Raw genomic sequence first — 17,134 nt, forward strand, 5'->3', positions numbered from 1 at the left:
TATTTATCATTATAAAATGAATAAAAACTTATACAGACCAGCAATTCGTCATATATAAATCCTAAAATGTATCATAACAGTGTTCTAAGTGTGAAGAGAGGTTAAAGATTTACAAAATGAGCCACAATTTTATTGGAACATTTAGTGCCTTTTCCTTATATATTCTAGGTTTGAATATTTACAATCATCCGTTACTAAAAGTGTTGAACTTTTTGTTAGTACGGTTGCACGGCAGAGCATGACCCGAACAGTTTCACTCTTTACTGACCTAGTTATGTGAAGACACAGTCATAGGAAAATACCTGTGAGAGAAGTAGGTTCCATAGTACCATTGACACTATGTACTGGAGCGTCAGAGTTTAAGATTCCCTGATTTCCAAACATAACAGACGGAGATCGTGCTGTGACCAGAACCAGAGTTCAAAGTGCACGACATGTCATACGAGTGAACTGCTGAGAGAACGGGCGATTATCAGGCTAAAGTACTCACTTGATGAATGCAAACTGAAATTGTTTTTAGAACTCAACGGACGCCTTTTGTCAACATGATTTTAATGATTATCCGCTCTGGTATATTCTGGGTTCAGGATAGCTTCAAGTGGACACTGAACTTAATGAAGTACATGGTTCTAAGAGGTGCAATTCTGTTGTTTGCTGTTTTATGCCTTTTATGGCTGTCAGTGTTTTTATACGCCAGTTTCTATTATACCTACATGCCAGCCGAATCTCATGTGAAACCAGTGCATTTTTCATTCAGGTTTGTACTTTTGCTTAATTATATTGTTAGCTATGGTATTTTCACAAGTGTAAAAACATAAACACATTTCAGTTGTATTCTTAATGTTGAAAACTAAGGTTTATAACATTGCACAGTCTTCCCTTCCTATACTTTAGTGTTGTGTAAAGTGAGTTTGCATTGAACTGCATCATTAAAACTAGTGTCTGATTTTTTTTTTTACAATTATTTCAATAAGAAAGTATCGTTGTTTTGCATATTATTGGATGTGCACCGTCGTGATAAGGGGAGTCAGAATTTCAGGAGAGAATTTCAGGAGTCTTGCGAGTTCACAAAGGTTTAGGTGAGACTTGGTGGGGCAAACTAATGGGATCAAAAAGCAAGATTTTACAGTATTTGCTATTCTGATACTACATCGGGCTTTGTCAGGTCTGTCAGCTCAACGGGGCTGTTAGCAGGCACCGTAAAACCCTGCCATTTATCTGTGTTAGTTTGCGAGATTCCTCACTGTCTCGCCTGAAACTCTGTGAACTTGCGAGACCCCTGAAATGCCGACTTGGCTTATAGACAGGTGAACACCAGCTACACTTGCTCCAGTTAGTATTTTTCATGTTTGGCCTCTCTTTCCCTGTTTCCTCTCTTAAATTTTACCTCATGACTGATAGGAGGTCTCACATATATTGTAACTGCTGATATAATTTGAATGAATTTGAATTTGACAGTCATGGAGAATAATTGAAGCTAAAACATTTGTGGTGTTTAACTGCAAGTTATGTCATTGCACAAACACAAGAAAACATTGATTCATATTTAATAAATGTAAGAAAAGATGAAAACTGTTGATTGGTGCAGGCAGTTTAAAATCAAGATGAAATGATGTGCAAATAATTTCAATTGTCATTCACAGAAATACAAAAGAAGAAAGAGAGCTATACATTTATTTATTTATTTGATTGGTGTTTTATGCCATACTGAAGAATATTTCACTTTTATGACAGCAGCCAGCATTATGGTGGAAGGAAACCGAGCAGAGCCTGGCAGAAACCTCACAACAATCTGCAGGTTTCTGGAAGACCTTCCCATGTATGACCAGAGGAAACCAGCAAGAGCTGGTCTTGGACTCACAGTGACAGCATTCGTGAGAGGCTCCTGGATCATTGCGCTGCACTAAACACTAACCTAGCCCAAAGCTAAGCTGAATGCTCCTACCGCAGCTTCGGTCATATAGACTTCCACGTGGACAATTTCCCTAAAAAAAATGGCTCAGAGGCTACCTTATTTTTGCTATCCACCAATTCCCTAAAACAACTGAAATGTAATACATCAAAGCCAGCATTGGTAAACCATCTTTCAACAGAAATCCAGCCGTTTAAACTTTTGTATCGGACAACTCAAATTAGCGTCTGCCATGTTTAGATTTTTTTTTTTTTTTTCGTCTTCTTGCCGGGTGATGGGCCACAAAAGGTTTGTTCTACCCAACATTCTGTTTACAGAGCATGTAATTCTTAAAGAAAATCGCTAGGACTGGACACATGAGGTCCATGATTAAACCCCAACTATGGACCGGTTGGACAGGAAATTTGTTCTATTCCCCAGGCATCATTTTTCGTAGGGACTAACTGACAATAAGCAGGCTGATGGCATACTTATAGTGACAGCAGCTAGTAGTGAACTGAAAACTTCAGGCAGATTTCAGAACAGTATTGAGTTAGCATGTGTTCAGATCTTGAATTTAGATGCTTTTCTTTGCCTTCAGATTGTTATTGCAACATGTGTGGATTTTGTATTTGTTTACAAATTCAGTTTATTTTTTACTGATTTTTCAGAGTGTGTGAAAATGGAGAGGGGTTATGTTCATTTCCATCAGCAAATGTGTCATTAGTGAAAGACAATAAAGATGAAGTAAGTCTTTTGTTCAGACTGAGTGTTACTTATATGTATATATATATGGATATGCCTGATTATTTAGTTTAACAAATATGTAGAGGATATTGCACAGTGAAGGTTGACTTTCATAAATATTTTTTGAGCGAGAGGTGGAAATGATAACCTAGTCAAAGCTTCACGTCTCTTGGGTTATCAATTTCAGGAAAAAAATATTTATGATATTCAACCTTCACTGTGCAATATTCTATTATTATATTTTGACAAATATCATGATTTTGTGTATTTGAGCAAGCTTAAGCAATGTTTTTAGCTGTAGGCCTTCACAGACTTGTGTATATAGCGTGACGTCACACATGACATCTGGTTTGATGTCATGTCTTGGTGCATGACATAAGAAATGTTAAAGTTGACTGAACTTGTATTATGACGTCATTCTGCTAAGCGCGGATTGGAATGCAGAGGACAAGATGTTTCTTTGTGACGTCATGGCGTCTGTGTGTGTAATAACCAAAGTGATATGTACTCCAGCGAGTGAGATATCACTTTTATCAGTGAAGGAAATCCTGACATTTCACCTTTATATAAATGATAGTTACATGCTCCAGTAGTGTGTAAATTATCGTAACTTAAGTGTATCATTATCATTACGTTATTATCTGAGTTGTGATAGAACATTTCCGTTGGTTAGTTAGGTCATTTAGATGTAGTAGTTTGGGGTACTTTTTAAGTTGATTGTATTTAAATGTTATGCATGTATGTTGCAGATTTTAGCAAAAGGACAGGTTTATAGGATAATGCTGGAATTGGATTTACCAGAATCTCCAACAAATCAGTATTTAGGTATGTATCTCATATTCTGCACGGCAGAAATGACTCACAGGTAATGTGTTTATGGAGAATGATATATATCACCCCATTCGTAACTGTCAATTGCCATGAAAACTTGGTCAAATTCATGAATTTGTGGTGTATACCTTGACCACCAGATGTTTTTTTGTATTGACATTACCCTAATTCTTTTCTTTGTGCAAGAGAAGTTTTTTGTTTCCTTTGAGTTAACTGTGATAAACTTGCCAAAAGTTATTTCTGTTTATATTTGGATAATAAATAAAGTTTGTTTTTTGGTGAAAATGCATATATAAGGAATAAGGATACCTACATTCTGAAAAACTAAGAAGAGAACAAGAGAATTTTCTTCACAGGTAAAAGTTATAAATATTTCTCACAGTATTTGCTATTTCATACTGTTGCTATTCAGACAAGTACATTGGCTGATGTTGTTTTAATAGATAATTGATATAAATACTACCCTCATGACAGATTACAAGTCTCACCCACTCAGTGTATTACATCACTTGAGTTATCTTTCACTTCTTATTCAAACAATGTTTTTAATATTCCAACTCAATGGGAATCTGTGTTTGTACACATGTGAAGAGAAGCTGGGAATTAGATTAGAACTGACAGGTGCGGTTATTACTACTTAACTTCAAAACGTGTGTGTCTTTGTGGTGGAGGATACAGGGGTACTTTGAAGAAGACATGAAAACCTGTATTTAGAACTCTGCTGACACTTCTGTAACACAAGCTTAAGGGATTAGCCCATGCTGTGTGAACTGTGTGAAACTTTAACAGGCCATCAACAGGATTGCCATATTTCACCAAGAAACAAAGAGAAGAAAAAAGTGATTACCTGTAATTTTCCTTTTGAATGCATGTTGCAAACCTTCCTGTTGTGGTGCTTTGTACATGCTGTGTGTGAGGGTGGCACCAGGTGATTCTAGAAACTTTACCTAACTACTGAATAGTCCAAGGGGGAACATGTTTTCTACCCAGTAATGTTGTTGATTGAACTAAAGCAACAAAAAGCTTGTTGTAAATGTTGAAACAGTTCTAGAACACTTCATTTTGACAAATATGATATTCATGCATATTATTACAACACTATCTCTCATATGATTTTTGTGTTTATACTATAGTATAACACTATTCAAATTTAAAATATCCATTCAGATGTTTGGAATAAACTTGTTTAAGTTTTTGAAAAGGTTATTTTTCACACATCTCAAGGCATAGAGAATTGATGCTGATTAGTGAAACCTGCATATCCTACCTTGAAGTTTCTGTCTTGGTCACATTTGGCTTACTGTAGGTCCTCAACCTTTTAAACCACTCAAACACTTATTTTTTAGTAGAATTTAAGTGTACAATTATTATAAAAGTGAAGCTAAAATAATTTGTTTGTGGCATTAAAGATGCAAGCTTCCTAAAAGCGTGCAAATTAGTTCTCTACACCTCATAGCCCTCTCACAATGTTCAAAATAGTAGTTAAAGAGGCAGTTGAAAAAGTTGAATTAGGGTAACAGGGAATAATTGTACAATGTCTAAACTTTATGCACTTTATGAATTTGTTTTTGGAGACAAAAGTACATTGATTGGATTGGCCAATTTCAGGGCTTCACAAAAACTATAATTTTACCAGTGTACACAGAATAATGTCTTCAGAATATGCTTAGATAATCATCGTGCAAACATGTGAAAAGGTTGCAGAATTACAGTACTTGTCTTGGACTTACGTACCTGATTGCTTCTTTATGGCCCATAGAAAGTTGACAGATTGTATTTAGTTACTTGTTTATGGCTTATATCCCTAATGGCTTCTTTGTGACCTGTAAAAGGTTGACAGATTGTATTTTCTTACTTGTTTATGACCTATGTACCTGCCAGCTTCTGTATGGCTCACAGAAGGTTGACAGATTGCATTTACTTACTTGTCCATAACTTTTGTACCTGACAGCTTTTGTATGGCCCACAGAAGGTTGACAGATTGTATTTTGTTGGTGTCATTTGTTTACAGGCATGTTTATGGTGTCTGTCCAGATGTATGACAAGAACAGAGAAATTCTCCAGACCTCATCACGAGCTGTAAGTAGACCGACCTCACATCACCAAAGTATTGTAAGGTTTTAGTGTTACACTATCAACTTGTCAGTGTTACGTATGTATCAGCATTCGCTAAGCCACTCATGGCAAACTGAAGCACAAATGTATCTTCTTTTTTAGTTATGGCATTATAATAGACATGCTTTGGTACACTTTGTTGGTGTCATCTGTAGTGTCCTGTCTGGTGTCACAATACGAAGTTAATCACTTTTAACCTGTTTGTTACAGGCTATACTGAGGTACCGCTCAGCACTGTTAGAGACAATGAACACATTTGTCTTCTCTCCCATGTTCCTGTCTGGGTTGACAGAACAGAAGCAAATCCTGCCAATAGAACTCTTCCCACAATATGTGGACAACCCAGTAAGTTATCATGCATAATGTAAAGCAAGTAGTCTTTTCAGTAAAGTGGGTGGTCGACATTGGCGTGATCAGTTGCGTCTTTGTCAAGAAGTTTGGTATGTCCCTGACAAGGGACAGTTGTGTCAGGAAGTTTGGTATGTCCCTGACAAGGGACAGTTGTGTCAGGAAGTTTGGTATGTCCCTGACAAGGGACAGTTGTGTCAGGAAGTTTGGTATGTCCCTGACAAGGGACAGTTGTTTCCTCCAAGAGGTTAGGTATGTCCCTGACAAGGCACAGTTGTTTTCTCCAGGAGGTTTGGTATGTCCCTGACAAGGGACAGTTGTTTTCTCCAGAAGGTTTGGAATGTCCCTGACAAGGGACAGTTGTTTCCTTTAGGAAGTTTGACATGTCCCTGATAAGGGACATTTGTTTCCTCTAGGAGGTTTGGTATGTCCCAGACACGGAACAGTTTTTCCTCCAGGAGGTTTGGTATGTCCCTGACAAGAGACAGTTGTTTCCTTTAGGAAGTTGGGCATGTCCCTGATAAGGGACATTTGTTTCCTCCAGGAGTTTTGGTATGTCCCAGACAAGGGACAGTTGTTTCTTCCAGGAGGTTTGGTATGTCCTTGACCAGGGACATTTGTTCCCTCCAGGCACTCTGGTTTTCTCCACCATAAACCTAACCACTGTTCTGTAAGTGAAACATCTTTTGAGCATGGCATTAAATACCAATAGGAAGAACTATGTAGATTGAGATCCTTTAAATCTGTAGAATTTGCTGAAATATTCTTACAATTATTCTACAGCTAATTTGTAGCCATTAAAAGGTTTAAGTTTACAATGGTTTCTCTTGATTTTTGAAAGTTGCTCTTTCACATGCAAAAAGCTTGAGAAATGAGGGTATAAGTCAGTGCTTATATATCAGTGCTTGGTAAAGTGGCTTCTTATGGATACTTGGGGGTTTTCCACTCCCCTCAACGTGACCATTGTCATATTTACTGTATTAATCTTCTTTTCTTATTAGTATAAACCAAGTGTTGGGGCCCTGATTGAAATACAGAACCAGAAAATACAGTTTTATTCAGCATCTCTAAGGATTTATGCCAACTTTACAGGGCTAAGGTAATTTTTTTTTTGGCCACTCTGTATTCTTAATGTTTCCTAATGTTAGTATTTGAATGTTTCCTCATGTCAGTATTTGAATGTTTCCTTATGTCAGTATTTTAATGTTTCTTCATGTCAGTATTTTAATGTTTCCTCATGTCTGTAAATTCCTTTCAGTTTGATTTTGTGGCTTTTTGTTTATAGGGCATTAATGATATTGGTTAAGCTTTACAGTAAAAGAACACAAAGGTTATCCATAATCTGTGAGAAAACATTGTTGGATGATCAAATTAAGTCTTTTGTTTTCAGCATTGATAATGTATTCCATTATTAACTGTATACAGTACATGTGAGTAGGTCTGTGTGTCAGGTTTTGATTGTATGATTGGTGATGAATTGCTCTCTTTTTTCTAGATACCTGATGTTTAACTGGCCCGTGTCATGTGCAGTTTTTGGGATCGGAACGAATATGTTCTTCCTGTCAGCCATTGCTCTACTGTCATGGTATCACTTCTTTTGTAGTGACACCTCAAAGTTAGACTTTGGGGAGAGGTTAGAATTCAGGGAAAATATGTCGCTGGAGGAAAGACGGAAGAAAATACGAGCAGTGTTAGAAAAGGAGAAGCGAGGTAAGATTATGTGAAGAAAATGAGCGAGCTATTGTAGAAGAGAGATATTATGTGAAGGAAATACAAGCAAAGTTTGAGAAGGAGAAATGATGTAAGAAATATTAACTGGTGGAAGTTAATTGGCCAATGCCTTGTGCAGTCATTGACAGTGGAGTTGGTATTTAGGATTTGAGGCTTGTTTGAAAAGTAGGACGATATCTGACTAAAAAAGGTAATATTTTGTGCCCATAATATTTTGTACACTTTTAGGGCGAGCTTTTAGGTCAAGTATACAAAAAAACACAAAATTGTGGTGGATAGTGACACTAGAAATGTATCATACCTCCAGTCTAACAACTAAACCAGCTTTAGGAGCTGATTTATGTTGTTTGTGAAGCCCTGAAGTTTGTCAACACAGCCACTGGTGTAGCAGACAACATGTCTGTTTCTAATCCATCGAGTATGTCTCTTTTTTTTTTTTTGTTCAGAGCAAGAGAAACTTCCCATTCCATCGAAAGTTGGGAAAGCTGGTTCTTCTAGAAGTGATCTGGGTCATCCAAGCAGAACGAGACAGTCTGCAGAAACTTTAGGAGCAGAGTCCTCTTCAGGAGGATCAGGGGAGACAACTGTGTCTAAGGGGATAGTTTTAGAAGACGAAGAGACTGTTATACTGTCAGATAAAGGGGATTCTAATGAGCCATCAGGGGACACCAGTCTTCGTCATCGCCATCACCAGAATGATCAGTGAGGAAAAGTGGAATGTGTGTCAGATGTTTATAGGGTTGTGAAGTTTTAGAACAAAGGAAAGAGAGACTTTGACAGGATGTGATTGGAAGTACTGTATGTGTTTTAAGACAATGATCTGCCAGACCAATTTTTTTGTTGAGTGCTCTGGCCAAAACATTACTGTTTGATGTCCTATTGCACATTCAGTGTGAATGTGCAATGACACTGATTACCAGAAAAGCTTGAGAATCAAAGTGTGACCTGGAATTCTCAACATATTTTAGTGTCCTGACGTTGATCAATCATTCATGAAAAGTGTATCAAGATGTTTGTGCAAATACATGTAGGAATATTTTATTGACAAAACTATTTGAATATGCAGAATCATTTGCTGGCACAAAAAGTTTTCATGAAACTTATTCTTAGCGTGATTAGATAAAAGTTAATTAAATCAGTCCTACTGAGGTATGAATACCTTTTGTGGTGCTTCTCCCTTATTTTAACGTTGCATTTTCAAGACAAGTCATGAATGTCATCCTCCTAGAGAAACCCATGAAGTCAAAGTGTTTGATGTAAGCGGCTTACTTGTGTGCCCTGTTGATGCCATGTGCTGACGAGACGAGCAGCCAGCCAACCTTGGTATATGAAGGAATTGTTTACCAAGTCATGTGTATACCTGTAATATTTTGACAGAATGGGTCAGTACCCTAATTCTTCGAAAATTTTGGACAGATATTAGTAGTGTTGAAAGTTGAATAATACATATCTTGACCAGCCTTTTGGAAATGTATTGAGTATATTGTTCATTAGATGGTCTAACCATATGAGAAAAAAGAAACATCATGGCGTGGCCTGTGTTACAAAGCTGCTGGAACTATAAATGAGGATGGTGAACTTCAACCTACAGTGTTTGCTGATAAATACCTCTCAAATATTCAGCGTTGATAAATCAGTTAATAAACTGCATTACCTTAGTAATAAATATATATTACCGTGTTCACTGTTGCCAAACATCATGTAGATATACATACATGTAATTATGTAGCTCAGGTTTTTTTTCTTCATTTAATGAGGAATGTTTGCATCTGATACTTCTGTCGGCTTAGACTGATGTTCCAGTGTGTGTGTTATGCATCACAGCATGTGGTACAGCATGGCAGTGATGGTGCTCCACACTGGAATACTCCAATGTGTATTATGTACCACAGTTCATGTTGTCAGCACATGTAGTACAACATAGCAATGATGGTGCTCCACAGTGGAATACTCCAATGTGTGTGTTATGCACCACAGTTTATGTTAAAACGTGTGTAGTACATCATAGCAATGGTGGTGCTCCACTCTAGAATACTCCAGTGTGTGTGTTCCGCACCACAGTTTATCTTGTCATCACGTGTGGTACAACATAGCATAGCTCCACACTGGAATGTTCCAATAAATGTATGTGTGTTATGCACCACAGCACACATATTGTCATTATATGTATGGTACAGTGTAGTGGTTATGGTGCACTAATTCAGATGGTGGTGTTCCAGACAGACCTCTTTTCCATCACAGCAGAGGTGTGAATGATCCAATGGGTCTTATACACAGATATATTTTCTCTTCAAGTTCACAATTTTTAGTCAGACATCAACATAAATGTTAACTTAAATTTGTCTCTTAAAATGGATCGTAATGGTCCTGTAAATTTTTTGCTAGTCACTTGTCTATATGTTTTGTGGTTATATGTAAGCTGCAGAACATTACATTGCAATACCCAGCATTGTCAAGCTTCTAGGCAAAAGCTGAATAATTGGTACACAGGCAACTTGATTCATTGCTGTGTAGTATTTTATATAGCCTTCTGCTTTTGTCAAGCATCTCAGGCTAGATATTTAGCCAAGATACACAAATACATGAATTTACATGTACTGTCATCGAAGTTGCCAGAGTTCTTGTATTTAAATTAGACGAGGTTCACTTATGCTTTGGCTACACATTGTACTTTAGTTTTTATTACAAACAGTCCAGTGTGTTGTGATATTTTGTGTGATATCTATTGTTGCGTAACCATCATTACTACTTATATGTACTTACATTTCTTTGACACTTGTCAAATCTGAGTTGTGATGGATTTATTTGTATATGTAATGCTGCTTTGTTTCTTCTTTGTTTTTAACGCTATGTTGTATTTATGTTTTTACTTTTTGATTTCTACTTAAGTTTTGGCCAAAGTTCATGGGTTCAATTTAAGAAATTTTATCTCATCTAATCCGTCATGTGTATTGAACCATGTAAAGCCCAAAGACATGACTGGTTACTTATTAACAAAATTCTCCCCATGATCTTCAGCCTTTTTGTAGATACATGTACGTGTACAATTATTTTCTGATTGGAAAGCTGCAAGGAATTTTCTTCACCTGTACAAATTTGGGGCCAACAGTGTCTCTTGTTATCTCTGTAAGCAACTGCTGATGTAGGCCCAACCATAAAATAGGTCACTGATAATTACAGGTGTACCTGCGTTGTAAAAAATGCTATAGTACAGCGTGCAGGTAAAATCATCTTCATGAGTGGTAGTGATGTGTATGTGTGGTAGATAGTAGTGAATGTTGGTGAGAGTTAACTTATACTGACATTGTTCAAATGCTCCAGGCAGTTTTATTCTGTATCCAGCCTATTATAAGCATAAAAGTGTACATGCACTCTGTGGTTGTTAACAAATTCACATATTTTGTTATTGTGCAATGGTTCTATTGGTGAACAGAGTTTTGTATAAATTGATGTGTGATATTTCTATGTGTCCTGGACTGCCTATGTCAGGTCTGATATAGGGTGATGTATAGCACCCCCAGGTACAGGTATGAACAATATTGCGGGGTACTTCCTGAATTAAGTAAACACATGGATTTGGTATATGTGTGTGGCCGGTGTTTTAGTGGTGTTAACATTAATGCCTTTCAGGAATTCTCCATAAACCTGACAACAGGGTTGTGTTCTGAAACAGAATTTCTATGTAAACTCGATGTCTACTGAGGACACTGGTCTCCTCCATTTGGTTTTTTTTCTCAAAAGTCAAATACAATTCAGAATTTTGCGTGAAAATGCTAAAAGAAACAGCAGTTCTGAATAGAGACTTTAGAGTATTTACATACTAGTTGATTGGTGTAAATTTCAAAGTAATGTAATTGGATTTTGTGACCATCACAAGATTGTGTGTCTTGTGACCAGGATCGCGCCTCATCACATTTCCATCCTGGCAGTTACGCTTATCGTAAGCTAGTGTCTTCAGTAGCAGGTAACCTTCATATACGTAGGTGACTGCTCATGGCAGCGTGATGAAACTAGCTGATGACACTTCATCATGGTGCCATTCAAGTCCTGGCATTTGAATTCAGTCAGCCTGGGTCATGGTGCCATTCAAGTCCTGGCATTTGATTTCAGTCAGCCTGGGTCATGGTGTCTTGCAAGGCCTAGTATTTTATTTCAGGCAGCTTGGGTCATGGTGCCATTCAAGTCCTGGCATTTGATTTCAGTCAGCCTGGGTCATGATGCCAATCAAGTCCTAGAATTTGATTTCAGTCAGCTTGGGTCACGGTGTCTTGCAAGGCCTAGTATTTGATTTCAAGCAGCTTGGGTCATGGTGCCATTCAAGTCCTGGCATTTGATTTCAGTCAGCTTGGGTCATGGTGCCATTCAAGTCCTAGCATTTGATTTCAGTCAGCCTGGGTCATGGTGCCATTTAAGTCCTAGAATTTGATTTCAGTCAGCTTGGGTCCTTTTGTATTGCAAAGCCTAGCATTTGATTTCAGGTAGCTTGAATCATGGTGCCATTCAAGTCCCAGAATTTAATTTCAGGCAGCTTGGGTCAAGGTGCCTTTCAAGTCCTAGAATTTGATTTCTGTCAGCTTGGGTCACAGTGTCAGTCAAGTCCTGGAATGTGATTCATCTCAGCTTGAATCATGGTGCCATTCAAGTCCTGACATTCAATTTCATTCAGCTTGGGTCATGGTGCCATTCAAGTCCTGGCATTTGATTTCAGTCAGCCTGGATCATGATACCATTCAAGTCCTAGAATTTGATTTCAGTCAGCTTGGGTCATGGTGTCTTGCAAGGCCTAGTATTTGATTTCAAGCAGCTTGGGTCATGGTGCCATTCAAGTCCTAGCATTTGATTTCAGTCAGCTTGGGTCATGGTGCCATTCAAGTCCTAGCATTTGATTTCAGTCAGCCTGGGTCAATGTGCCTTTCAAGTCCTAGAATTTGATTTCAGTCAGCTTGGGTCACAGTGTCAGTCAAGTCCTGGAATGTGATTCCTCTTAGCTTGAATCATGGTGCCATTCAAGTCCTGACATTCGATTTCATTCAGCTTGGGTCATGGTGCCATTTAAGTCCTAGCATTTGATTTCAGTCATCCTGAGTCATGGTGCCATTCAAGTCCTAGCATTTGATTTTAGTCAGGTCGAGTTGTAATGCTTAAGAATAGAAATGTACAATTCTACAGTGTAACACAAAGTAAACAGCAATGTGATCTTAGATATGTGTTCATTGCCTGATGAATAAAATGATGAATAAAAAAATGATATGTTACACTATCTTAAAGTTGAACCAGTATACTGCCATTCTTCTACCATGGATGTGCAATGGACACACAGTGGAAACACAACATACAGGTTACCATACATACATGAGCTGAATATTCACTACATCTACATTTGTCTGTTGTCTTTAGGATTCATCTCACAGCACTACTTTGGTAGTCATCATAATTGTCTCCCCTTGTGACATGACAGTCCCCTTTTCAGAGTTATGATGGTGACACACGGAATCATCACGGGCCAGGTCACTTATTTATTCAATCCATTGGTGTTTTATGCCATAATCAAGAATATTTCACTTATATGATAGCAGCCAGCATTATGGTGGAGGAAACTGGGCAGAGCCCAAGGTAAACCAGCAACCATTTTCAGATTTACTGGCAGACCGGAGAGGAAGCCACCATGAGCTGGACACGAACTCAAAACAATCGCACTGATCAGAGGTTCCTTGGTCACTGTGCTGCATTTGCACAAAACTAGGCCCTCTCGTGACCAGAACATAGCACACCTAGTGCTAGTACACTTGCAACAATGTAACCAATTTTGAGTGACATGAACAGATCCATTTACTAATAAATTTATTTATCTGAATGTAGCCTATTGTCATACTCAAGAAACCCAAAGTGCTGTGAGCAAACCATGGACATTTGGAAAATTACTGATCTACTTAATGCATTTGTCAATCAATGGATACCATGTACAAATATATACACTGTACAGAAAAAATACACGTTTCTGTTTGAAGATGATTCAGATGAATGCTCCATCAATAAATAATGAGATCAGGACATCTACTACTAGAATAGTTTGGACTTCCTGTTTCTTGTGCAGTAGATAAGATGGCAGGTTGACAAGACCAGTCCTGAACAATACCCTCCCAACACACCAAGTACACAGCTGATTGGCCAGACCTGTAAAGGGTTGAAATTACATAGACCAATCAGAACTGGAAATATTACACAGTTTACTGGAGACAACCAGTCATAGCAATCATGTAGCTGTCTGGCCAGTGGGCAGACCTGACAAGGATAGAAATTACATGGACCAACCAGAGCCAACAAATATTACACAGTCTTCTGGAAAGAACAAATCATGACACACAGAATTGTCTAGTCACAGATGAGAATTATGAATGTAACACTGACCAATCATGTAATCACAGTTTCTAAAATTTGCTCATGAAGCCTACGCTGCAGTGAAATAGACAGAATCGTGCAGAATTTTTATCTTTTTTATAACTACATTTTTTTAAAACTGAACAAATGCACCCAAATTTTACATAATACATGTAGAATGACTGAGTGAGTGATTATGACAGTGACAATATAGAAGTGTAGTACTGGCAGTTTACCTGCCAAGGCCTGTCCCAGTCCAGAGGAATAGGGAAGGCTCCCAGCCAGGCCCCTAGCAGGCTACAAATACTGCAGATGTGTACCACTGATTCCACTCCCAACTCCGACCTGCAAATGGATACAGTACATGTAACGCTATGTTTTTACAAATGGCTAGACAACTGCTTATGATACACCAGAAGTGACATACTAATGTACCGCCCAACTGCTTGGCTTTTTGTCTGAGTACCTTATATTTGGAAAGGTTAAGAGGGGGTTCGGCTTTCACACAGAGATTTATTTATTTATATCACTTAATTGATGTAAAACACCTTACTCAATATATAATTTACACATACAATGACAGAATGAACAGCACTGACTATTTCGATCACACAATCTACAGTGGATGCTATCCCTTCAACATATCTAACCTGCAGTGGAAGCAAACTTTACAGCCTGTGCTATCCCCTCTGCCCTTACTACCTACAGTGGATGCAAACTTTACAGACTGCCAGCCCCTCCACACTTGTAATATCCAGTGGATGCAAATTTCAGCCTATGGTCCTAATTTGCTATGGGCAGCTGGAGTGTAGATGACATATTATTTCATTTTTCTTCCAAAGTGGATAAAAGAATAGATCATACATGTTGAGAAAATAGTTACGTATCCAGATTGCAGAGGGAGGCCCTAAAACACAACAAGCCGGCAGAATTGTGGTCGCTGTCAGAAGCATAGCAAAGTGATAAGTCTCTGCACTGGATCTGAAACATGCAAAGTTGGCAGAATTACATTTATGAGTCATTATAATATTGTGTAATATATTGTGTAACTGCCTACAAAGAAGATATTCTAACACACCTGTTAATTCTTCAGCCTTTGAAGCATAGGACAGACAGGCATCATCTAAGATCTGGTTTTGTGCCTAGCACATGTAACTGGCCTCTTTCAAATAAAGAGAGGATAAGCTATCGTCATACATGTAACCATCATCTGTTCCAATCAAAACATAAACAACTACCAGAAAGTTATCAAAATGTTGGTCTGGATATTTAAGTAAAACACTCTCATTAGTGAAAGCTTGCCTTTCCTGACACCTTTATGCCAAGTTCTAAAGTCCAGACTGGTTGGGACAAGCTTATGTGTGTAGGAATGAAAGTTTGGCAATACATGTGACTTAGAACAGGTTTTAAAGTTTGGTCTGATATGTGCCAAAAAAGCAAATGTGTACACTATCTGATATATATACATGCATAAGGCATTTTGCCTGCATTTCATAAGCATACACCAACTTGTTTTCCTTCAGGAAACAGATTATAAATGAACTAAAAACTTTTGTTCAGAATTCTGCTAACTATAAAATGTTGTCTTTTAAGGCCAAGCACATGTAAGTAAATAAGTAAAGACAGGTATATTTGTAGTCAGTGGTACTTACGCTAAAAACGGTGCACCAAACAGAATCGCTACAAGGTGATACACACCACTGAATAAGAGAATAACAGCAACAGACTTCAGCAAGTTCCCCACCTGTAAATAAAGGGCGAGCTGAAAGACTATTATTTGTTTATTTCCATGCACCAGGCAAGACAGAAGAATTTACTACTTGATCATACTGTATGTGAAACTGACGGATTTTGATAACTATGCTTAAGGTGAGACAGCACCTCATCAAATAGGTTTTTATCAATAGATGAATTTTCATTCTCAGAAGAATTAAAGCTCAACTAAGTGCTGTCTTCTCCTCTAAACTGAATTATACTGTGAAATATTTCTAGCTTCTAGGTGAAACTGTCAAGCCAGAAGAATGAATGAATGAATGACTGACTAAGACTTCATGCTACAAATATGGCCTCTTCATGATAATTAAAGATATATGCATTATATATTTATAACTTCAAATTCAGTGGATGGAAGAAAATGAATTTATTCGTCTTGCATATATCATGTGTTTAGAAATATTATGTTTATTATCCTAGATCAGGATTAGTCTGAAGAATTAGTTTTACCTGGACCATCAGTAAAAATGTTCATAGACCCCCCAAAAAGAGCCCTGTATCATACTCAAATGTTTTGTTTGGCTTTTGATGGAAATTTATTGTTCTTATTGTTCTCTCACTTTTAATTTTTGAAATCCTTATCCCTTTCATTTGGCAGAAAAAAAATCATACCAACCAACCATATTTTTTCTCTAAGATCTTTTTTATTATAATTTATTTATTTCTATATAACTACAGACTTCCCACAAGATAACAGACTGAATCAACAGCAGACAATGTTGTGCTTTTATGTAGGCCTACAAAATAACATCTGATGGATCCAAGATAAAACCACCTTTCCCCCCAGTCTGTGGCCTCACTGACCTGTCTACCGTGGCGGTAGACCAATGCTGTAACTGATCCGCACGGTTTAATTCCAACTGTGAGACTTATATTAATATAGATCAGTATTTTTGGTCCTCCAACCAGCCTGTATATACAGTGTTGACTGGATCAAACAGCACATGAAACAGAAGGTTTTCACCATTTGGAAAACTGGGTGTGACTTTGTACCTTTTTCTGAGATTTCTGGACAATGAGGAGCCAGGAGGTAAATTCAAGGATTGCTATCAAGGCAGTAAAACACTTGCATGAGGCTAAAGGATAAGCGATCGGGTCCAATAATGAACCCCCATTTACAGAGACTTTAAAAATAACTAGAACAGGAATCAGCAAGATAACATTCCGTGTAACAATCTTCCTAACAACTGATTTATAGGGAAATTTCACATGTGTGTCCATGGCCGTCGCCATATTTGTTCTCAGTCATTACTACCTTTTAACTTAAAGATAAAACCGAAAAACGTTATTTCTGAAAACAACTTGCCCGAAAATTTGTGG

General features: G+C 37.7%; 2 protein-coding genes across 2 annotated transcripts; one reads left to right on the forward strand and one right to left on the reverse strand.

The window, feature by feature from the left end:
• Positions 1–250: 250 nt before the first annotated feature.
• On the forward strand, positions 251–11,715 carry LOC135467851 (seipin-like). The gene is made up of 8 exons (XM_064745747.1): positions 251–757; positions 2,563–2,638; positions 3,388–3,463; positions 5,481–5,548; positions 5,795–5,929; positions 6,934–7,031; positions 7,428–7,642; positions 8,110–11,715. Exons 1-8 carry the CDS (start codon positions 498–500, stop codon positions 8,367–8,369), a joined length of 1,188 nt encoding a protein of 395 aa, XP_064601817.1. The 5' UTR covers positions 251–497; the 3' UTR covers positions 8,370–11,715.
• A 1,778-nt stretch (positions 11,716–13,493) lies between these two features.
• Positions 13,494–17,047, reverse strand: LOC135466314 (phosphatidylinositol-glycan biosynthesis class F protein-like). Its single transcript, XM_064743735.1, has 5 exons — positions 16,808–17,047; positions 15,694–15,785; positions 14,906–15,022; positions 14,278–14,386; positions 13,494–13,837 (listed from the first exon to the last, which is right to left on the reverse strand). Exons 1-5 carry the CDS (start codon positions 17,045–17,047, stop codon positions 13,724–13,726), a joined length of 672 nt encoding a protein of 223 aa, XP_064599805.1. The 3' UTR covers positions 13,494–13,723.
• Positions 17,048–17,134: the final 87 nt, after the last annotated feature.

Source organism: Liolophura sinensis, chromosome 6, assembly GCF_032854445.1.
Source record: "Liolophura sinensis isolate JHLJ2023 chromosome 6, CUHK_Ljap_v2, whole genome shotgun sequence".
NCBI lineage: Eukaryota > Metazoa > Mollusca > Polyplacophora > Chitonida > Chitonidae > Liolophura > Liolophura sinensis.